The 24,353-nt window shown below is 32.0% G+C and overlaps 2 protein-coding genes and 1 long non-coding RNA gene across 3 annotated transcripts; 1 reads left to right on the forward strand and 2 right to left on the reverse strand.

Annotated features, from left to right (window-relative positions):
• The first annotated feature begins 5,864 nt into the window (after positions 1-5,864).
• Positions 5,865-12,913, forward strand: LOC123656864 (heparan sulfate glucosamine 3-O-sulfotransferase 3B1). Its single transcript, XM_045592477.1, has 7 exons — positions 5,865-5,975; positions 6,203-6,411; positions 9,959-10,039; positions 10,831-11,004; positions 11,931-12,150; positions 12,385-12,390; positions 12,677-12,913. Exons 1-7 carry the CDS (start codon positions 5,865-5,867, stop codon positions 12,911-12,913), a joined length of 1,038 nt encoding a protein of 345 aa, XP_045448433.1.
• An 808-nt stretch (positions 12,914-13,721) lies between these two features.
• Positions 13,722-14,545, reverse strand: LOC123657083. Its single transcript, XR_006743651.1, has 2 exons — positions 14,503-14,545; positions 13,722-13,991 (listed from the first exon to the last, which is right to left on the reverse strand). It is a non-coding gene; the product is annotated as an uncharacterized LOC123657083 (long non-coding RNA).
• A 3,924-nt stretch (positions 14,546-18,469) lies between these two features.
• On the reverse strand, positions 18,470-23,039 carry LOC123657174. The gene is made up of 6 exons (XM_045592749.1): positions 22,871-23,039; positions 22,633-22,797; positions 21,763-21,910; positions 20,889-21,246; positions 18,953-20,654; positions 18,470-18,807 (listed from the first exon to the last, which is right to left on the reverse strand). The coding sequence occupies exons 1-6, from the start codon at positions 22,891-22,893 to the stop codon at positions 18,648-18,650; spliced, it is 2,556 nt and encodes an 851-aa protein (XP_045448705.1). The 5' UTR covers positions 22,894-23,039; the 3' UTR covers positions 18,470-18,647.
• Positions 23,040-24,353: the final 1,314 nt, after the last annotated feature.

Genomic DNA, 24,353 nt, shown 5'->3' on the forward strand with positions numbered 1-24,353 from the left:
TATTGTTCTTCTGATTCGATGACTGGTAGAGTAAGGCCGAAACCAAGTCTGAAATTTCATATTTTCGTCTACTCTTCTTTGTCTATAAGTGATAGGCGAGGTCGAAACCAAGTCTGTAATAGGCCGAAGCCTGAAATATCAAAATAAAATTTCACATCCGATGAATGAAGGTCCTGATCCTGTTTCAAATATCATTGATAGTATTGCAAATAAATTCAAATATACTAGTATAGTTATCCAAATTAGTCAATAAATCTTGTGTATTGCGCGGGACATTTTTTGGTCCAGAAGTTGATAACAAGTTGGCTATAAATAAGAGGCGTTCCAGATTAAAAGCGGAGCATTCAAAAAATATGTGATCTAAAGACTGTGTAGAGTTGTTGGTGCAATGTGGGCAAACGGGCGATGAGATGATACGCATACGATTCAAATGTGCATTAAATCTGCAATGTCCAAATCTCAAGCGGCATAGTATTGTATAATATTTTCTGCTTCTATGTTGATGCGATTTAGTAAACCAAGGACTTTTTCCAATATCTTGATTTATCTGAGCATACCAAGATCCTTTTCTTAACAAGGTTTGTCGCCAAAGATCACGCCAATCAGATAGGATTTTTGATTTAATAGCAACTAATAGATCAGTGTATGGTACGGCAACATTCTCATCAACAGGGCTGCCGCTGTCACTGTCAACAATTGAACGTGCCAGAAAGTCCACATGTTCATTTCCCCTTACTCCTATATGTGAAGGTGTCCACAATAATTTGATGTTGTAGTTTCTTCTGGATAGTTGATAAAGGAGATGTCTTATTTCTAAAATGATGAAGTTTGTATTAGCACTGAATTGATAATTATCTAAAGCCTTTAGAACGCTCATACTGTCAGTAATGATCAGCCAATATTGATTAGTTTGTTTTTTAATGAATTCTAGGGCAGCAGTAATTGCTAGAGCTTCAGCTGTAAATATTGATATCTCCTTTTTCAATCTGACGCCTTGGCCAAACTTCAGATGAGGTACATAATAGGCCATGGAAACATTTATATCATTTTTTGATCCATCTGTGTAAACTTGTTTGAACTTATCAGAGTATTGTGCTATGAGGTTGTAAACTTCCTGGCGCTCTTTTAGCTTATGGTCAATAATAATATCGATTTGATTAATAAGACAGTCAAACTCCTTTTCGTAACACATCCAATTGCTAGAACTGTGTATTTTGTGTTGGTTATTTAGATTTAACATGAATGAATATTCGAAGAGAATAAATGGGTTATTAGAAGTTAATGGAGCATTTACAGGATATTTACTATGTAAGTAATTAAGCTTTTTAATTAGAGGATGATTACTAATGGAAAACAGTTTTAGCAAAAAACAGTATTTCAAATATTTAAATCTAAGGTGTAAAGGGGAAATGTTGCACTCGACCTGTAACGAATTAATTGGGGTTGTTTTCATGGCGCCAGTGATAAGTCTCAGGCTGTGATTTTGAATAATATTTAATTTGTTAACCAACTTGTCATTAGCAGAAAAACATAGAAATCCATATTCAAAATGACTGCGTACAAGAGATTTATATAGGGTAAGAAGGATTTTTGGATCAGAACCCCAATATGTTTTTGCAAGAGACTTTAAAATATTAAGAGCCTTAAGAGCTCTATCAACTATGTGGTCTACATATTTGTTCCATGATAAGTTATTCATGAATATAACACCTAAAAATTTAACTTCATTTGTGATAAGAAGAGATATATTATTATAGTTTATTTTAATTCTTTCAGACCCTACTTTATTAAAAACTATGACTTTAGACTTTTCAAAGCTAATGTCCAATGCAAGATAATTAAAATAAGAATTTAATTTAACTAAAGCTTCGTTTAACTTAAGATTTAGGGTAGTTATATTATTACTAGAACAATAGACTACCAAATCATCAGCAAACTGTAAATTGTATATATGAGAGCCTAGAATTAAGTTTAATCTATGTATATAAAGTGTGAAAATCAATGGACTCAAAATGCTACCTTGACATGTACCTTTATGAGAAAGCCTTGGACCAATAAGTCTATTATTATACTTAACAAATACCTTCCTACTGTGCAAAAAATTAAAAATCCATTGTATAACTTTTACAGGTAAACCAATCGCAGCTAATTCCGTGGATAGAATATGATGGTTAACATTATTAAAGGCTCCAACTACATCGAAGAAAACTCCAGCGAGAGCTTGCTTTGATTGTATAGCATTATAAATATCAAGATGTAAGTGAGCAATGCTCTCCCTTGAAGACCTGCCTCTTCTAAAACCAAACTGATTAGAAGGTAAAATATGATTAGACTCTATGAAATGTTCCAATCTTTGTTTTAAAAGTTGTTCAAATATTTTTCCCATGCAAGAAGTCAATGCTATAGGTCTATATGAATCAAAGTTAAACTTGTCCTTGTTGGGTTTTAAGATAGGTACTAAACAATCAACCTTCCAATCCATAGGAATAAGATTATGCTCCCAAAGAAGATTCAGGATATTTAATAAAATTAGTTTAGATTGAGAAGACAGGTGTTTAAGCATTTTATATGAAATGTAGTCAAGGCCAGGTGTAGAGTCTTTTCTGGATGAAATAGCAGAATTTAATTCGACAATGGTAAAAGATTTTATAATAAAATTTTGATTAGGAAGAATATGGCAGAAAGAATTAAGATTAAAGGCTGGCTCTACAGTATCTGGAGTATATTTTTTGAGAAAATCAAAGATCCAAGAATAGTCAGAGTTGTTATGGGAAGGTGGAAAATAGCTTTTGTTAAATTTTCGCATATACGTCCAAATGACTGATATAGGAGTCGATCTGTTAAATTGTTCACAAAGTTTTATCCAACTGTTTCTTCTCTCATTTCTGATAATATATTTTTTGGTGGCTTGTAGTCTTTTAAAATTAATGTAATTAGCCTCAGTGGGATCAGATTTAAAAGTCAAATAAGCGTTTTTGCTATTTAATACGGCTTTGGTGCAATTGAAATTCCACCAAGGAAGAAGTTTTTTTTTTTTATTTAAGTTAGAAGGAGAGCATGAAGATAAAGCTGTATTAACCAAAGAGTGCTTAGAAATAGAAGATGATTTCCACAGTGCTGAGTGTAAAATATCTGTAAATTTTGTGTAGTTATGAAGGGGGTCTTGTGTATCAAGAGAAAATTCAGTGAGCAATAGTTGGACATTTAAATTATAAATGTTCCAATCAACGTTGTTCAGGTTAGGGAAGCAGGGTAGTGAGCTACTATTGGGAATAGGAGTGGCATTGTAATGATTGTTATTAAGTAAAATTTTTGTGATTACAGGAAAGTGGTAGCTGCCTAAGGGATCGTCATGTACTGACCAGTCACACTCTAGAGCCAATGAAGGTGATACTATGGTTAAGTCAAGAGCATTCTGTCTCCATATGTGCGAACCAACAGTGGTCATACTTCCGTCATTAAGTATAACCAAATTATTGTTATTGATAGACTCTAAAATGTCTTTGCCTCGACAATTAGAAGTAGAACAGCCCCAGGCTGAGTTTAGGCCATTAAAATCTCCTGCTAGGAAGATTGGTTCTGGTAAACTTTTAATTAACCTGTCTAGTTTAGATTTAGAAAAAGCAGGATTGCAATTAGTTGGACTGTAAAAGCTTATGATAGTAAGTTCTTTGTTGCTAGAGTATTTTATACGAACAACAACATTTTGAATGGAGTCATCATAAAAAGTATCAATTTTAGAATAAGAAATAGAGCTATGTATTAATATGGCTACGCCATTGTGGGTGTTTCCTGAATCAAGACGAATTACATTGTAATGACGTATCTTAAATTTTTGACAAGGCTTTAACCAAGTCTCACAAATTAACGCAATGTGAATATTTTTGTCCAAAAGGAAATAATTAAAAATATGTTGATTGTGTAGAATACTCTGAGCATTCCATTGCACAATATTTAAAGTATCCATAAAGTACAAATTATTTATTAGTAACCTTTTTTAATGTATCTTGCAGGACATTTTTAATATTTTGGGAAGAGATAGGTATTTCATTATTTTTGTTTAGTGTTATAAGTTTTACTAAAGCTTCTGTAATAGATTTGAGTATTATTTCGGAATTTAAAAGAGATAAGAACTGATCAGTTTTGTTTAATGATGGAAAGTGAGAGCTGTTTAAAACATCAACAAAGCTTTTTTTCTGAAATTTATCTCTGTTAAGCTGGATTTTTTCTTTTTTAACAGGGCATGCAGGGGATATGGCAATGTGATTGCCAGAGCAGTGACAGCAACTGGCTGCAGTATAAGGAGTCTGACAATCTTTAAAATTGTGACCTTCGCCACAAATGCTGCATCTTTGTGAATTTTTACAGAATTTTGCAATATGACCATATCTTAAACACTTTAGACACTGCTTTACTGGCGGGATGTACTGCCGTACTTCGAACCGCCAGCTGTTGAGGTCCACACTATCTGGTAAATTGGGACAGGAAAAGGTTATAGAAATTGTTTTTGTGGGGATTAATTTTATTTCTCCATTTTCTCTTACACGTCGCATAAATCTACGTATAGATATAATATTTTTCGTGCTAGTTAGAGCTGAATATATTTCTTTATTGGATAATTCTATAGGCACATGAGAAATTACCCCAGTGACCTCTGTAGCGGCAGCCGGAAGGGAAGCTTTAAGTTTGTACCCATCAAGATATTTTTTGTTGCCTAAGACCGCGTTAGCAAAAGCAGGTCTATCAAAGATAACTCCAACTTTACTTTTATTAATGCGTTTTAGTTGTTTCACGCCTTTATTATATTTTTTTATGCTATTAGCGAGTGTCATCATGTCTCTTGTTCCGATTGGCTTGTCAGCCTCTGTACTCTCCAGGAATACAATATAGTCAAAATTACCCCCGTTCTCAGGGTAGTGCCGCACGTAATCGGCTACCCGAAACGGGGCATACCTTTCGGCGTCTGTTAGCTCAACAGATTTTATGGACTCGGAGTCGGAGCTCAACGAGTCGTCCTCAGCGTTACCTTCCTCCTTCTTTTTCCTTTTCTTACTTCTCCCCATCTCTTGATTAATTTATAAGTATTTATTTATAAAAAACTCCAGTGAATGAATTATAAAATTAATAAAATATTTTTGAAAAAAAAAAGACCGCCTTTTCACTTCAAAGTTCCCGCGCTTTTTTTTTTTTCGCTGTCATTTAGGTTGTATTTGATTACAGTCGTAATGTTGGTACTAAATTTGGATACTTTTTTTAGCAACTTTATAAATAATAAAATTATTTTAAATAAATTTGCAAATAAAATAAAGTCTTCACAATAACGTGACTGCACTAAACGTTGCTAAGCGTATAATAAATAAGATTAATTCTTGATATGATTATATTGTTTCTGTAAAAATATTTCATTAACTCTGTGTAAGTATCCGATTGCACACGACAAAAAGTCATGACAAGACTAATAATTTCCGGAATATGACAAGGGAGTGCGCGCGCAAATGCTGATTTATATTTGGCGCGAAACTGAAGGTATCCCAGTGCTTATTATTTCAGAACCCACCTATTCGTTTTACCTCTCCCATCCTCCTTCATGCCTTAACGCGATTGCGCAGTGCGTTTACTTATGCAGATCAGGTGTGCAGTATATTTTTTACTGCCCAACCGCGTGCTGTTGTTCATATCTATTTATTTAAATAATAATACATTTTATTTGAATAATAATTGTATATAATGAATACGTTTAGAAAAATATTTTTATTTACACATTGTGATTGAAAATTATTGTTTACTATGGTTACAAATTTTTACATTACGAAAATATAAATAAAGAAAGTGATTTCTTACCCAAATGAATTCGAAAAAAAGCAATGAAATGTATTCCGGCTCTTTCGAAACGAATTATATTTGCATATTTCATATTATTATGTCTATTATATTTATTTTATGTTTTGAATACCTCTTTAGTTGACGAAAGAAAAGTGAGTAGTTATTTTTTACGCATGTTACGTATATTTATTAAATTACATTCGCTAAAACATGTATTTTATAAAAGAAACTATGAAATTATCCACACTTGTTTATAAATAGGATGTGATAGTCATAAAGGCAATTAAAAGTCAATAATTATTAAATTTTGCATAATTTCCATTCAGATGATTTTTGTAAAGTTAATTGAAATGTATAAAAGGAAATTTTTCATTTTCAGTTTTCTTTCAAGTACTTTTCTCTCAAAGACCACGTGTCAAAATACAAAAGCGTGACAAGACGTTTCGCCGCATTGTTAGGTTACAGCTTCGATGGCAACGATTACATGAGACTCAGGAAACCGAACCAAGTACCTACAAAAAGACTGCCTGATGCATTGATTATAGGTGTTAAGAAATGTGGAACGCGAGCGCTGTTGGAGTTTTTAAGGTAATTTGCATTCACATTAACATATGTTCGAATAAAAAAGTGCTTTCGCTTTCGCTGTCTAAAATAGATAGAGATGAATTTTTAAGCAATGTCTTTATTCCACAATCACTACATACTCGTAGTATAAAAAAGTCGCATTCCGCTATCTGTATGCTTAGATCTTTAAAACTATGCAACGGTTTTTGATGCGGGTTTCTTTAGTAAATAGAGTGATTCCAGAGTAAGGCTAAAACAGTTAATTAATTTAAACAATTAATTTAAAAATATACTTAAGAACTATCTGCTATCCAAAATCGGTTCAGATGTATGAGATGTATATAAGTATATACTTAGTATATTTGTTTTATATGTATATTTATGTATGTATTTAGATGTATGTATATGTTTATGTATGTGTGTGTATGTATATGTAGTCTATGTATTTTATATGTTTTTTTTATTCTTCTATTCCTGCACTACTTTGGCCCGCGTTCACATTATCTCTCACTAACATGGGTTGACTGGAAGAGATCTCTTTTAAAGACAAGTTCGCCCTTACCAACTTCCTATAATGACTATTGTAAAATTACTTAGCGCAATAAAGAATATAAAATAACGCATGCATATTATAGTAGAGGAACACTGATAGTTTTAGAGGTTTCTAACGTGATGTTGTAAATAAGCAAATTTTTTGCGCTTACATTACAAATATTTATTTTATATTTAGTATCAACACTATTATTATTTTTTTGTGTGGAAGAGCAAAAATATAGTTGTAAGTTGTGATTGAAATAAATAATTCCATCCATCCATACAAAGTTTCGCGTTTCTAATATTAGTCTTTATATATGAAATCGTCAGGTAATTGCTCATCACGAAATCTTAAAAACCCCTGTACGCATAATCATGAAATTTCCCAGGGAGGTAGTTTATAGTTAGTAGACGTCCACTAAGAACGGATTTTTCGTTAGGGCTGGATTAAAATGTTCTAAGAGCTCTTACAAGTTTGTATGAAATTCCTTCATTAAAATTTAGCAGGAAAAAAGTAAACGTATTAAGATGGTCTAAGGGCTCTAAATAAATTTAAAAATCCTAATTTTTTGTGCTACAAACTTGAAATTGTTTATTTAGGTAGTTTATAGTTAATAGACGTACCTTACGAACGGATTTTGTATCAGGATCGGATTAAGGTTTTCTTAGGGCTCACGCAAGTTTGTATGAAAGTCTTTTATTTTTGTGGTACAAACTTGAGAATTGGGAGCGACATAGTTAACAGTCAATTGCTGACAACGACAGTTGCTGTGTGGCTACAGTATCAAAGAACATAGCCACCCCTTATCTTCCCGTGGGTGTCGTAAAAGGCAACTAAGGGATGACACAGTTCCAATACCACTTTGGAACTTATAAAGTCAACCGATGGCGGGATAAACATCCAACTGCTGACTTTGAAATACACAGGCCGATGACGGGCAGCAGCGTCTTCGGTGTGACAAATCCAACCGTGCGGTCACCAATCTGCCTGCCCAGCGTGGTGACTATGGGCAACACACACGAGTTCGCGCCATATTTGGCGCGAACTTGTGGAGGCCTGTGTCCAGCAGTGGACTGCAAAAGGCTGAAATAATGATGATGATGATGATAGTTAACAGTTAGTAGACGTTCGTAGAGAAGGGGCTTTGCAACAGGGCTGGATTATCAAGGCCCAAGGGTCCTCACGAGTTCATATGAAAGTTTTATTTTTTCCGCTACAAATTTGAAATTTAGCAGAAGTAGTTATCAACAACGGAATTTGCGACAGGGCTGCACTAAAAAGGTCGGAGGGCTTCCGAAAATTTAATAAAATTTAAGTCCTTAGTTTTGTATGCTACAGACTTGAAATTTGACTACGATGTATTTTATAGATAGGAAAGTCCGCTAAAAACGTATTTTGTGCATGGCCTAGATTAAGGTGGCAAGTTTGTATGAATATCCTTAATTTTTGGTGCTTGTAAGACTTCTACTGAGTCCAGATTTTGAAAAATTACACCTCTGAGGACGTAAATTGCTGGTTGAAAGTTTGACTAGTAAGTTCGTTATTTTTAAGGCTAAGGGAGATATCAAATTCTACTTCTGGACTACTAATTAAAACAACTAGTTTAGTACCATGATAAGGAAACTAGAATCTGATGATGGATCCCAAAGAAATCGAGGGAAACTCTCGAAAATCCGCATTACTTTTTACTGAGTGTACCGATTTTGATAGTTTTTAATTTAATCGAAAGCTGATGTTTATCATGCGGTCACATTTAAATTTTATCGAGATCTGATTACTACTTTTTGAGTAATCTTTGATAACTCGTAGTTACTTGACAATTTTTTCGTCGATCTACGTTGTATTACTTGTCGATATAATTGGAGTCAGTTTTTTTTTCATTTGCGAGCAAATACAATTATATATACGGTCGGATTGAGTAACCTCCTCCTTTTTTGAAGTCGGTTACAAATAATAATATATTCAAAGTAAATAATAATCACTTACAATTTTTAAGTCTTCACTGCTCAATCATCCTAAACGAACTGGCGAGGCAACGGCGGCAGGTGAAGGTGGGGTTTGCGCCATGCCCGTGTGTTTTAATAATTCAAACGAAAATTATCTTATATCTATGTTATTTTACTATTGTAAATCATTATTATATTTTTATCTACATTTGCAAACAAGTATGAATTTTATTAGCTAATCCCATAATAAACGGATATAATATTGTTGACACGAGGCAATGGCGGCATCTCCATTTTATTTCGAAGGGGCGGAGATGACGCCATACCCGCGTGCTTAATAATTCAAAAGAAAATTAGCTTATATCTATGTTATTTTACTATTACAAATCGTTATTTAATCTTAGACTACATTTACAACCAAGTATGAGATTTATTAGCGAATTCCATGATAACCGGATATAATTATGTTAACAATATATTTTCCTATAATATAAGAAGTAGAGCAGTCTGGCAATTCTAGCGCACGAAAGGTTAACGACAAATGTGGTATATCGACATAGATGTAGCGGACCACGCTTTGATCCTAGTTTTTTTTTTTATGTCACTAGGTCGGCAAATAAGCGTACGGCTCACTTGATGGTAAGCGATTACCGTAGCTTATAAACACCTGTAACACCAGAAGCATCACAAGCGCGTTGCCGACCCAATTCCCAATCTCCCCAGGAGCTCTGGTCACCAGTTTACTCACCAACAGGAACATAATACTGCTTGAAAACAGTATTATTTTGCTGTGATCTTCTGTAAGGTCGAGGTACTACCCCAGTCGGGCTGCTCCATATTTTGAGCAGGAAATTCCTGCTGGGCCCTACCTCAATTAAATTGTTGTAATATGATGGTTATACCCGACTTTTACCTCTCTTTGTAAATATTATTAATTTGTACGCAAGGGAAGCTGCGGGTAACTGCAAGTAGAATATATTTGTAGGTATATACGTATATAAAAAACGTAACAATGTGTAGAAACAATACGTTGAAATTATAAAATATTTTCTTAATTTTGAGTATTTATATAATACGCCTTATGTTTTAGAATACACCCAGACGTAAGAGCAGCTGGATCCGAAGTCCATTTCTTTGATAAGTTTTATCATAAAGGTTTCGAGTGGTACAGGTGCATAAAAACATTTATTAATTTCGCTTACTTTACTAATATAGCTTTATATTTATCACATATACAGAGTGTACGACTAACTGCGTTTCTTCAAATAGTGTGTTCTGTAGGTACGATAATCACATTGCACGGAAAAAGAATTCCTAGCCCATTTTTAAATTTAACTTTACTTAATCTAAAATATCCTTAAATATCTGTTTTATCTTTTACAGGCTAGGGTTTTTTTTGGAATGTGATCTGTAAAACCAAACAGAATTTGAAAGAACACAATGAGAAGTCAAACATTCTATATAAAAAAATAAATCACTGAATGTTTTTTTGGAGTTTACTCCTTAAGAATCGATTTTCATATAAGACACACGCTATAAAAAAATAAGATGAATAAAATCTACTAAAAGAATGACCTCGTTAACTTTTTGGGCGCCATCATAGTCTAGTAGAGAAACGCCATCTATCGGAACCCTATTGGATTTGATGATGATAGACGGTGTTATTTGATTCGTTTATTTACCATTTGATATGGAATAAATATTTCTCTTAGACCAGTTAGCATTTTTATACCTATTTAGACAATCGATCTAAAAGAGTAAACTCCAGGCTAGCGTCGGAGCTGACACACACTATTTTTTGTTCGTTATTGTCAGGACAAAATTTGTATAAAAAATCGATATAAACTCAAAAAATAGCATGATCAGATTCGCTGTTTAAGCTAGTAAAAAATAAAATCGCACGGGTATATTTCATTTATTGAACGAATTTATGTGATTAAATAATGCAATAATTATTTCTAGAGAGAAAATGCCACCTACCCTCGAAGGACAAATAACAATGGAAAAGACCCCATCGTACTGGGTTACCAGATCTGCTCCGAGACGTGTTTATTCCATGAATCCTTCAGTTAAACTATTAGCTGTTGTTCGCGATCCGGTCACAAGATCTATAAGTGATTACACACAATCTGCCAGGTAAGATATATAACTCATAATTGTGTTTGCTCGCAAACGAAAAAAAAACCGACTTCAATTACATCGACGAGTAATACAACGTAGATCGACGAAAAAATAGTCAAGTAACTAGGCGTTCTCAAAGATTACTCAAAAAGTAGTTATCAGATCTCAATGAAATTTATATGTGACCACATGATAAACATCAGCTTTCGATTAAATCAAAAATTATCAAAATCGGTATACCCAGTAAAAAGTTATTGCGGATTTTCGAGAGTTTCCCTCGACTTCTCTGGGATCCCATCATCAGATCCTGGTTTCCTTATCATGGTACCAAACTAGGGATATCCCCTTTCCAACAAAAAAAAAATTATCAAAATCGGTACATCCAGTAGAAAGTTATGCGGTATAATACAACGTAGGTTGACGAAAAAAGCGTCAAGTAAAAACGCATTATTAGATATAACTCGAAAAGTAGTTGTTAGATCTCAAATAAATTTAAATGGGACCAATTGGCACACACCACCTTTCGATTAAAACAAAATTTGTCGAAATCGGTTCACCCGGTCAAAAGTTCTGATGTAACATACATAAAAAAAAAAAAAATACAGTCGAATTGAGAACGTCCTCCTTTTTTGAAGTCGGTTAAAAACTAGCCTAAATAATGTCAAAATTCCTATGTTGTTTATGAGCACTTTATTGTATTAGATAATTGACCCTAGCCCCTTATAATAAGGCACGGGAATTCATAGTTTAAGGGCCTGGATTTTATTTAAATTTCTACCACAAAGTTTTGCAAATAAAGATTTCTACTTCTACAAAGAGTCCCTAAATTATATTATAAGTTGAGAAAGTACATCATTATGCTACAGGTGCTTAATGATTTCATATTTATTCAGCAAAACCCTGAATTTGAATAAAATTTAATATTGAAATATTTTTCAAAGCAAGAGACCAAGTCTTCCACGTTTCGAGGATCTGGCATTGGTTAATAGTACTGTAACGTGGGGTGGACCCTGGTCTGTGGTGGATTCCTCTTGGCCTCCAGTCAGGCTGGGCATTTACGCTAGACCTTTAAGACGCTGGTTGAGGAGGTTCCCAAGGTCTAGAATTCTGTTTATCAGTGGCGAAAGATTGGTGGTCGATCCAGCAGCTGAAATGGCAAGAGTTCAGATAATCTTTTTTTTTTTTTTTTTTTATGTCACTAGGTCGGCAAACAAGCGTACGGCTCACCTGATGGTAAGCGATTACCGTAGTTTATAGACTCCTGCAACACCAGAAGCATCGCAAGCGCGTTACCGACCCAATCCCCAATCCCCCAGGAGCTCTGGTCACCTTACTCACCAACAGGAACACAATACTGCTTGAAAACAGTATTATTTTGCTGTGATCTTCTGTAAGGTCGAGGTACTACCCCAGTCGGGCTGCTCCATATTTTGAGCAGGAAATTCCTGCTGTGCCCTACCAATTAATCAGTGTGTATTTGCGAATACTTACCAATTTTTTTTTTCTTTACAAAATCACTGAAAAATCTTTCCTAAATATCGAAATACGACAATTTAGTTGTAAATGTTATATTAAGGTACATCATTTTTTAGTTTATTATACACTTCTATACTAATATGATCGAAAGACACACCTTGTTATTTAACTTAACTTTATTATTTATTATTATAACAATTATTACTTTCAGGATTTCTTGGGATTGAAGCTTGTCATAACCGACAAACATTTTTATTTCAATTCCACAAAAGGTTTTCCTTGTCTACTGAAATCGGAAAGTCGTTCTACACCTCACTGTCTTGGTAAAAATAAGGGAAGGAGTCATCCATACATCGATCCAGTTGTTATAGAGAGATTGAGAGAATTTTATAGACCTTATAACGAAAAATTTTATGAGCTATCCGGTATAAATTTTGGGTGGCCATAACACTTAGCCATCATAGTCTAAAATCAATCGATACATACAAAATTCAATGTACGAAAAAATACGAATTATGAATAATGCACACATTAGAGGAAATCATTGTGATAGTATTCTGCCAATTTGAATAGGACTTTAGACTGAAGTAAGCTATTTTTAACGATAAAAATTTAATCATTTGGTATGTTAAATGTCAAACCATAAAGTTACATGTTCAATCATAAAAGCTTTTTGTTACTCTAAATTGTAATATCTTAGTTATATTTTTAACTCAGATTAATAAACAAAAGGCAGATGGAGCGTGTGCAACAAAAAGTATGAAGCCACTTTTTATTCATGTGTGCGTGGAGACTAGAAATGTAGGAACACGTGCATCTATGTGTGTATAATGATACCATAAAAAGAAAAAAACTCCCTGCATTTTTTTAAATGTCCTTTTACGACAATAGGTTCTAAAGTTTTATTTGGATACATGAATTTATAACTAAATAAATACTTTGAGTTTGCATTTAGAATGAACGATTTTCATGTACATTGTAAACGCCCTAGAGTGGAAATTAAGAGTTTTATTAAATTAAAGGTTTCGTTAAAATAACAAAAGAAATAGGTAATATGTCAAAATTTTTATAACTAGCGGTCCGTCCACACTTTGCTTCGGGTATTAATTTTGTTTTTGTTTAATAAGGTTTAAATGGACTTTACACTGTTTACAATACTAGATAATAAAACTTTAGTGTTTTTCAGTAGTATCATATTTATTTCATTGGACAGATTTAAAAAAACATACATAATTCAAAATATTTATTAATAATAATAATAATAATAATAATCATTTATTCACACACACACATACATCGATATACAGACAAGTTAAAGACTAGACCAAAAGATTAGATAGTATTACAAATAATTACATTGGAATTTTTTTATCAACCTTCGACATTTTTCGGTAAAGCATAAGCCATCCTCTTTAAAATGTAATGAACACACAACGCAAAATATTGATGCCTGCCAATTATTGTCTTGCCTGCTTTGGCGAATAATAGAAACCCATTCCTCGCGTAGAACAACATCTGTCGGCAATCTGCAAAAATCATTAAATAATAAAACTTGACACTGGTTACAATATGTATTCTTTGAATATATCTAGCATCTTCCATTAATTCCACTAATATTATAATCTAGCTATTGCCCACAACTTAACGAAGTATACAATATATGTGAATTACTTCATCATTATCATATATATATATATAAGGAACTAAATTGATAACCATATACATTTTTGTATGAGCTCCTGCTTATATGTAATGACCGAATCACAGTAAATGGTAATAACGGATAAAAATACATCTAAATTCGGAATAACTATTTAGGCGTGATATTACGTGTGGGAATCGAATACACGTCCGTACATTTAAAAGTCAGTCTCACTAACGTCTAGACCGTCAGGTAGTTTCCCCAATTGAAGGGAAAAACATTTCGCCGAAAACTGGCAACACAGTTGAATTAATGTCGAGGTTTTGTGTTCCGAGATAACCATATAATTTATTGAGTGAATAAATAATAAAATCAATTAAATAATTTATAATTACCTGTGAAATGAAATTCCATCCTTTTTTTTTGTTTTTGGGAACAACTTTTACAATATTTAATAACACAAGACGGCATTTTTTGACAAAAAATAATGAATCACTCGATACGTTTAAACAATACAACGCTATATTTAGCACTGCTGCGACTTTGTATTCGCTTTTGATTTTGTATTCGCTTTGGTGGCTTCACTCGCATGTTCGGCGCGCTCCATCTGCCTTTTGTTTATTAATCTGAGATTTTTAAAGATAAATTTTATTTATAATTTAATCTTAAATAATTTGCACATGTAATCAAACGGCTAGTATAATTATATTTATAACAATTAGTAGGGTAATTTTCTAGTGCTTTAATAAAATTTAATCACCGTACATATCTATTCTAAATGCCATTAAAAGTAATATAAAATATTCTAGTTATAATCGCGTTTGTAGTTCCTAAACTTAGTTTGTTAGAAAAATTCCATGTAAAATTTAAATAAAAAAGGTTGGTAGCAATGTTTTAAAAGTGGCGGTAAAATATAGTCGTTGATTGTTTAATTCGCAATAAGTAATTTAAGTACCTACTTAATTTTTATACCAATACTCATATTTTAACAAAACAAAAAACGTTCACTACTCGTCATAATAGCAAATAAAGATGCGTTATTACCGAATAGTTATTTATTGACAATTTTAAAAAAATTTGATCGTTGGTTTTGTCTATAATTTTATGTTTCACTGTTATAGTAAGTAAAGTACTTACATATAAAAAAAAAATTAATGAGGCAAGTTGAGTTTATATATAAATATTTAATAATTTTATGTTCATTAAATCGTTTTAAGGGAAAGTTTAAAAAACGTCAATTTGTGTATTATTTTTTCAATGTACGTAAAAGAAAATATTTCCGTACCATATTTATATATGTAAGTAATATAAAAAATTTAGTATTTAGGATATGATAGTCTACAATCTGTCCATCGAAATTAATACTAAACAAAAAAAAATGAACGCAAACGTTAATATTTTCGTGTTACTGTCAAGGGTTGTCATAAGTTTAAAAAAAAAAAAAACTTCGGTACGTATCTTTCAATTTGTCCTTTTTTACTTCAAGAATAATTATGTTTACTTCTACAAAAAAAAATTGCTTGTCTGTTAAGTCGGTTTACGGACGATAGCTTTACACGATAACGTCATAAAGAAACATTGATGAAAAATTACATAATTTTATGAATATAATTAAATTATTATCACTGATATATTTCGAATTGCTAGTTCTGACGTCACGCGAGAAGAGAGATAAATGTGTCACAACACAAGCCAACGCTTGGGCCGATCATACCTGTGTACCCTGTTTAAGCAAGTTATTTTACTCTTTGCCTCTCTATCGCTTGTTCCGCGCTCTTGCTTGCACGCTCAGGCTCAGGTGGAACGTGACACTTTCGTGCAAAGAGGATATAACCACTACGTTTTACTTTTGTGCGTGCAGCCGGTGTTTATCGATTTATAAGACGTTGTCACGTCAAAAGGATATTAATTGATCAGTAATATATTTAAGAAACATATATCACTTACAATTTTGTAAATTTCTTAAGAATTTCTAAATTTTTATTACTTTGCGCTGATTTAAATTAGTACCTACATTAGTACATTCAAATTTCAAACCAACACGATATCTTCTCAAAATGAAATAATGTTTTTATTTTTTGAAAAAATTATTACTATGAGTTATTCGTCATTAGATACTAATATCTTTGATTCATGAAATTAACATGTTTTTTTTTAATATTAGCAAAACAGGTAAAAAAAAAAAATGTTTTGTATTATGTATAAATTTAAAAGTATTCATTAAGCTACCATCAACATTGGTTGTGTATGTAAACGATTCATTTTTAAATATTTTATAACTACCTAATAAAATATCGAAATTATCTATGTACTCTTTTATTTATCAGTATTTTCTTATATCACTACTTAGTATAAAACAAAGTCGCTTCCCGCTATGTATGCTTAGATCTTTAAAACTACGCAACGGATTTTGATTTTTTATAATAAATAGAGTGATTCCAGAGGAAGGTTTACATGTATAGCACATGCATATTATAGTAGAGAAACACTGATAATTTTAGAGGTTTCTAATGTGATGTCGTAAATCAACACATTTTTTTGCGCTTGCATTGCAAATACACCAGCGGACCCGGCAGACGTCGTCCTGTCCGGAAAACAGCTACCAAATTTGATTGCTTAAATACAGATAGCAGCGCCACTTACCGGTCCAATTGAGATAAAACTACCCTCTCTCTAAGTTGGATCAAATTACAGATGTTTACAAAATTTAATACAAATTAGTTCAGTAGTTTCGGAGTTTGTCGATAACATACATCGTGACACGAAATTTATATATATATATATATATATATATATATATATATATATATATATATATATATATATATATATATATATATATATATATATATTTATTTAAATTTAGTATCAGCATTGCACTCGTGCGGAGCCGGGGCTGGCCGCTAGTCTAAATAAACAAATTATAAACTTACTATTTTTACAAATCTACTTATTCAATTAAGTAAATGTCAGATTTTCAAATGAGGTAGGGCACAGCAGTATATATCCAGCTCAAAATCTGGAGCAGCCAGATTAAAGAAGTACCTCGACCTTACAGAAGATCACAGCTTAATGATACTGCTTTTAAGCAGCGTTGTGTTCCTGTAGTGAATAAGGTGACCAGAACTTCTGGGGTGGATTGGGGTATTAATGAGGCAGCACGCTTGCAATGCTTCTGGTGTTCCAGGCGTCTATAGGCTACGTTAAACGCTTACCATCAGGCGAGCCGTACGCTTGTTTGCCAAGTTAGTTGTAAAAAAAAAGATATGGAAATAAATGTTCTAAATTCTACAAAAGAAATCAGGAGGACCATTGTTTCCATGTCTGTATTATTATTGATGCTGTTCTGTTATTCAACACTAAAAGTTTTTAACCGACGTTAATTGACGTTCAAGTTGAGCTCTCAATTTGAGCTCTCAATTTGAGTGTAGTTTTTCACGTGTCATATATTTTTTTTACTTCGTGTACCAATTTTGATGATTCTTTATTGAACCCAAAGATCGTGATTCTCATTTGTTACCGTACAAATTTGGTCGAGATCTGATGAGTACTTTTTGAGTTACGCATAATAATGCTTATTTAGTTGACTGTTATCCGACTACCTACGTCGTAATACTGTCGATGTAATTGAAAACACAATTATTCAATTGGAACCAGTAATTCCTGATATTAACTCATTAAACCAGACTCTAAGTTTTATAATATTAGAACAGAATATTGTACTATTGTATTATATATTTTATAACTCTATTGTTTCACCCAGCATCTTATTATAAGATTGGTGTACAACAATGAAATATAATAAAAAAAGTTTCAGTATTAAATTATTTATTTATTTGGCTACTAATGCGTTAATAAAAAAATACACTATAAACCCGCAATTTAAAGAAGTTAAATATATTTTATTACGTTATCTTAATATCTGTACATATTTCTTTTTTTTTAATGTTATTACGTCTATAAGATAAGACAAAGTATCTACGCGTCACAATCAGTTAGTGGTGTCACATAGTATATTATATAAATTTAACAAATACAACTTATACCTTTTTGTATATAAACACCATATATAACCATTATCAATAAATAGGTAATTCTGAGAATAAAGAGATTGAACAAACCTAAAAACAACCTCACATTTAAAATATGTTTTTTTATTGTACAATATCTACACAAGTCGAATACGGGCAGCAGCGTCTTCGGTGCGACAAAGCCCTGCCACCAACCCGCCTACCGCATGGTGACTACGGGTAAAACACATGAGCCAAAAATGGCGTGAACTTGTAAAGGCTATGTCCAGCATTGGATTGTGATAAGATCAAATGATTGTACAATATCCACGGGCTCGTATTTGCCCGTGCATTTTTATTAAAACATCTAGAGTTTTATTGCTTATCAGCGAAAGGTTTTTTAATACATTAGCACTTCAGGCAAGCGGTATTAGAATAGTTTGTAGTTATTAAAATGTAATTTGTGGCAGTGTGTGGCTGTTATACTTCTTTATATAGATTTTTGGTATGTATTACAATTTTATATTAAGTCAAGTATGATTCGAGATATATACCGGCAAGTTTGTTGGATTGATTTGTATATATGATACTGAATCCACACCAACAACAGCACACAAAATGGTAACATTGTCATGATATTTTGAATGCAGGCTTATTATTTCACTTCCTGATGGTATAGTTTTCTTTTCACTGAAATAAAGAGACGAATTATTTAATTATGATTTGCGACAGTTATATTGATAGCTAAAATACTTAAAAATAACTTCATTAAGTGTTAACCTGTAAATTATTTATTTATCATAAAAGATTTTCTTTATAGGATATTTTTACTTACTCAAAACAAATTAAGCGAAAATGTGGAGTCGGTCGTTTTGATTTTCTAAAATTTTGAACATCTCTATTGTATACGTCGAAATCAATAGCGAGCTTGCAGTCATCGTAGACTTCATTTGCGTTTCGAATAATTCTCAGCTTTTTTAAAATTGACGCCATATCAGTGCAGTCGCCTGGTTTTACAACAGAATCGATTGTATTGTTCATAACAGCAGGTACACTTTGAAATTCAGCAATCGCTTCCTTAATACTAGTAAAAAAAGATTTTTTCAAGTCTAACCAGTTATCACAATTGGAAGTTTGTATTTTGAGAAAGTCGAAGAGGAATTCTTCCCTTTTTAAATCTATTATTGTATTAGTAACATCTTCTTGAGTAACAATTTCTGCTCTTCCAAAATCGTTTTCTGATGGTAACCAGTCTTTAGTAAAAGTTTTTAGTAACAATTCATTATACTTTTTTATTTTTAATTCTATATTATTACTGCTTATACTAGTGGATGCCTCGTTACACGATTCTTTTTGTTGCTCAGAAAGTCGTTTTAATATATTAAAAGGGTTTCTTAATCTTTTTCTTTTACGTAATTTTGGTTCTTCTTTTACACACTCTGAACTTGAAGCATCAGATGAATCAAGTGTGATCTGTTGGCGATTTTCTATTTCATAGCTATCAGTTAAATAATATTCTTCTTTATAGGATTCATTAAATGTTCTGATCAATTTTGAGAAAGCTCTCCTATGTCTCGCTGATGACTTATTATTTTTTTCTAATTCTTTCAACTGTGATGCAAATTTTTTTAGCATAGAAAGATTATCATCATTATTGCCACTACGACGCTTCTTTCGGCTAGGTTCATCATCATCATCGTCTTCTAATTCGATAGTGTCTACAATAGTTTCTTCAATTATTATATTGAAATCATCACCAAGCCTTATTCTTGTTCTATATCTACTGTTGTAAGCATGAATTAGCCTTTGAAGCGGTTGGATAATTTGCGCTCGAGTATTTCCTGATAAGATCATTTGTTTCAATCTAAGAGCAAGCTTTTTTATTTCTTCCAAATTTTTTTGCTGTGTTGTTACTCTAGACCTTTTCATATTGTTAAAATTACTGCTATTTAGACTCATACTGACATCATTTAAATTTCTATTGGGGTTATTACAAGTGGTTTGCCAGAATTGTGGTTGAATTCTAGGTAACTGAATCCGAGGAGGAAAAATCAAAAGACTTCTTTGATATAACATACTAAAATTAATAGAGTTATAACTATATCTAGGCCTATAAGAATTAAAGAGTCTATATTGAAAATTTGTATTAGCAAATACAACATTAGTTGTGTTGTATTGTTGTGCAGGATCAGTTTGTAACATATGGCTGGTATTACTAAGTCTTCTTATGTGATTCCCATTAACTTCATCATTTGTATAAATGTTTGTTTCATTTGTATCTGATCGGTCACTTTTACTTTGTATATTTTGTATATTGATATTAAAAACTGATTTATTTAGATTTATATTACTTGGAACATATTGTGTCGGAGGTGCCTTAATAGAAACAGTTTCTTTATTTGATAGTTTTGGTAGATTATCGAACAACTTATGTAGATGTTTTGAATCGCAAGGTTTTAAAAGTCTGTTCTTCAATTTTTGAAGCTTCTTAAGTCCATAGATATCTTTACTTTTCTCAATTATTTCTGTAATGTCATCTGAAAAGAGAATGAAATGAAACAATAAAGTAAATCATATTTTTATGTCATTTCAAAAAAAAAAAGAAACAACCAACTATGTTTACTTTTCAACATCAATATTTTTATTAGTAAATTATAAGTGCTACACAGTATGAACATAAAAGAAATGTAAATGCAAGAACAAAAAAGCATCAATCTTAGGATAATTTTAATTTAATTTAAATATTGTAATTTATTACAGTAGTAACTTACCAGTTGTATTATTTCGATATTCAATATTCTGTTCTATACTTTGAGTATTTTGAGAACAACTGCTGTTTTCAATATCATTTGTAGAATTTTCCAGACTCTTTGATTTTTCTATGATCATATTGTCGGTATCATTTTTATCAGGTGCATTATTATTATCAACTTTTTCAATGCAAGGTGATTCATTGTGTTTATTTTCAATATTAGCTTCTGTTTCCTCGTGTCTATAAACACGGTAACCCAGACGACTAAGAGATGCATAAACATTGTAATGCAAGATTGCGATTTTGTCTCTTAGTAATAGAGAATAAGCTTGTTGAAGTGATACTTTTACATCATGATATTTTAGAAGAAGACAGTTCTAGAAACAAAAATTATTTGATAGTTTTAAATTACACAAACTTCTCTTTCTTGAAGTATTAAAAATATGATAACATGAGTTTTGCAATTAGGTTTTTTTTCACATATATGGTGTTAGAATTCCTATGATTAGTTATATTGACACTTTTAGTGTTAATGCTGCAACTGGTTATAGAAAGGATAAAATCTTTGTGTATGTAACTAGTAAAAACCTAAAAAACTATTATCATTTTTAAAAATCTCATCTTAGTCATATTTCTTAAACTACGGCCAATATTTGATTTATCAGAAGGTAAATTTTCAAACATGGTCATTTCAAATTCTCAAATAAATCTTCCTTTCAAAACAAAAATATCTAAAAATTTTAAAATTTGTCCTGATTTTTAAAATATGCCACATATGAGTTAACTTTTAAATGTCTTTCTAAAAGTGGAATTTTTGAAAACTAGACGACAACTTTTGAAAATTATCTTTTGATATGTTAGCACTATGATTATATAAATAAATATATGCTCACAACTTCCATGAGAAAAAGGGCTTCTTCAGGTTTAAGATACAATTGCTTTCCTTTATTATGTCCTAAATATTGCCAATAATTTCCAACTTTTTGTGTTATTTCTGCTAAGTTTAATTCTTCCCTCCACACCGCATGACTCAATGCTCCACTGCAGTATGATAAATAAAAAATTTCTTATAATGGTAATATTATAATTAATCAATTTTTATTACTTTGTAAGTTATTTTCATGGAAACTTTACACACTCATAATAATTTTACAGTACATCTATTAGATTTTTCTGTAAGACTTGTCTTTTTTTATTTTAACCAGTTTAGCTAGGCTTACTCAAAATCAGATTAAGCTAGTCTTTAGATTAAGAGCCATCATTTTGAAGTTAGATAGGTTAGGGTTTTTTTTTGTCATGAAATTATGTCGATAAACGGTCTATTTTTGAAGTTAGATAGGTTAGGGTTATTTTTTTTTTGTAACGCAATTATGCTGATAAACAGTCAAATTTTCAGCTTTAATCTAAAGACTTATCCCAGATTTTTAGAGCCATAATTGTGACAGTAATTGTCACTATGGGGCTACAAATGGTTGTAATAGATCATAAAAAATAAACTTTACACATGATAATAGGTTATAGACGAGCAATACTAACTTTAATTAAAATTGTTTACTTAAAAAACTCACGAGTATTGAGGAGTTATTCTATACTAATAGACTTTTATGTTTAAAAAGTCAAGAGTCACTATAATAATACCAGAAGCGATTGAATTGCATTATATTTTTTACAAAATGTTATAAACACACTCCACTAAATGATAGTTTGTTCAGTTGAACGGATGATTCCTGGAAACTATTACCTGGTTAAAGTCAGTTATATACCTTTTTTCAATACGTTCCACTTCAATTAAATGTTTCTTAGCCTCTAAGGCTGACTGTATCTGTTTCTGCTCTAGCCAAGAACCATTTGGAAAGACATCTTTATTTCCTACTTCTGGTAGTGTAGCTTCAATTTTTGTAGCGCCTTTGGAGACCAGTTCATGACCTCTGAGGACCAAAAAGTATGCGTTTAAACTAGTAAAAAAAAGTTTGTGTAATTAAAAAAAGCTTAGTCACTTACGATAAAATCTTTGCCGCATTCATTTTTATGAATAGTACATAACTACATAAATGTTAAGATTGAAAAAAGTAATCTAATATAGACAAATAAGAGAACATAAACATTGAAACACTTAAAATATTTGAGTAAATTAAAAAATGTGTACACATAACATACGTCAAATCAATGTCAAACTGATTTTAAACAGTGTCAAAAATGACAATATGCTTTATTACCTACTATAAAAATATAAAGTTACCATAAAACGGTATTTTTATATTATTATTATTTTAAATAAAATATTAACGAGTAATGTTATTTTTCATAAAAGTATTTTTTTTCTTATTTAAAAATAACACATACATACAAACATATAATTACGCCTCTTTCCCGTAGGGGTAGGCAGAGACCACTTCTTTCCACTTGCTACGATCCTTACATACTTCTTTCGCTTCGTCCACTTTCATTATTCCCTTCATATATGCTCTTCGCTTTAGGGTACTCTTGACCTGACCTTTTTTCAAGACGTCTCTTATTTGGTCTCGGAACGTCCGCCTAGGTCTACCCCTTCCAACCCTTCCATCCACACTCGCCTTATACACTTTTTTTCGTCAATCGTTCTTCACTCATTCTCTCGACATGACCAAACCATCTGAGCATACCTTTCTCAATTTTTGTCACTACATCTTCTTTCAGACCACAACGTTTCCTTATTTATTCCTCGTTTCCTCATGCACAGCCAAACGAGCCTTGTTAAACACCTCCCGACTGCACATAAAGGAGTGCAAAGCTCCATTCACCCTGTTTCCTGCATTCACTCTTCTTTCAATATCACTCTCACACTTTCCATCTCTTGTAAACTTTGAACCCAGATACACAAACTCATTCACCTGTTCAATTTGTTCATCACCGATCACGATATTGCAGTCTGTCACTGCCTCATCTTCATTCCCTTTCTTACAAAAGCTCCACTCATTAGTTACCATCTCCTGCAACTCCTCGGGTGAAGACGCAAGTAATACTTGATCATCAGCATAGAGAAGACATTTGACGAGTAACTCATTCATTCTCAACCCATTTTCATTATTTTTAAAATCTGTTAAACAATTGTCCATGAATAGATTAAATAGCCACGGTGACGCTACACATCCCTGTCTAAGACCTTTTTCGATATTAAACCATTCAGTGTATGCTCCATTTATCCTCACACAAGCACTAGAATCCCTATAAAGAGATTGCAATGCTCGTATGAGGACACTACTCACACCATTCACGGACAAAGGCTTTTTTTAAATCCACGAACGCGCAAAATTAAATTAAAAGTAACATCATCATAATATTGAAAATTGTAGTCTATTTCGAAACTGCAAATATGCACTTACACAGATGATTATTCAGAACTGCTTTTGAAGCCTACTAATTAATAATTAAATAAATAAATACTTGCCCTGCTGAAAGTTCCTAATAAAAAACGATGATTGAATTGAAAGTTATTGTAAAATAT

This window comes from Melitaea cinxia, chromosome 10 (assembly GCF_905220565.1).
Source record: "Melitaea cinxia chromosome 10, ilMelCinx1.1, whole genome shotgun sequence".
Taxonomy (NCBI): Eukaryota; Metazoa; Arthropoda; class Insecta; order Lepidoptera; family Nymphalidae; genus Melitaea; species Melitaea cinxia.

Bases quoted from the DNA above. Each gene is read 5' to 3' on its own strand.
- LOC123657174 (XM_045592749.1), bottom strand. From the start codon at position 22,893: ATGAATGCGGCAAAGATTTTATC. The intron at 21,247-21,762 runs GTGAGCATATAT...TTTTGTTTCTAG, and splicing joins CCCTTTTTCTCATGGAAGTT to AACTGTCTTCTTCTAAAATA. The intron at 18,808-18,952 runs GTAAGTAAAAAT...TCTTTATTTCAG, and splicing joins TTTCGCTTAATTTGTTTTGA to TGAAAAGAAAACTATACCAT.
- LOC123656864 (XM_045592477.1), top strand. From the start codon at position 5,865: ATGAAATGTATTCCGGCTCTTTCGAAACGAATTATATTTGCATATTTC. The intron at 6,412-9,958 runs GTAATTTGCATT...CTTATGTTTTAG, and splicing joins GCGCTGTTGGAGTTTTTAAG to AATACACCCAGACGTAAGAG. The intron at 11,005-11,930 runs GTAAGATATATA...TATTTTTCAAAG, and splicing joins GATTACACACAATCTGCCAG to CAAGAGACCAAGTCTTCCAC.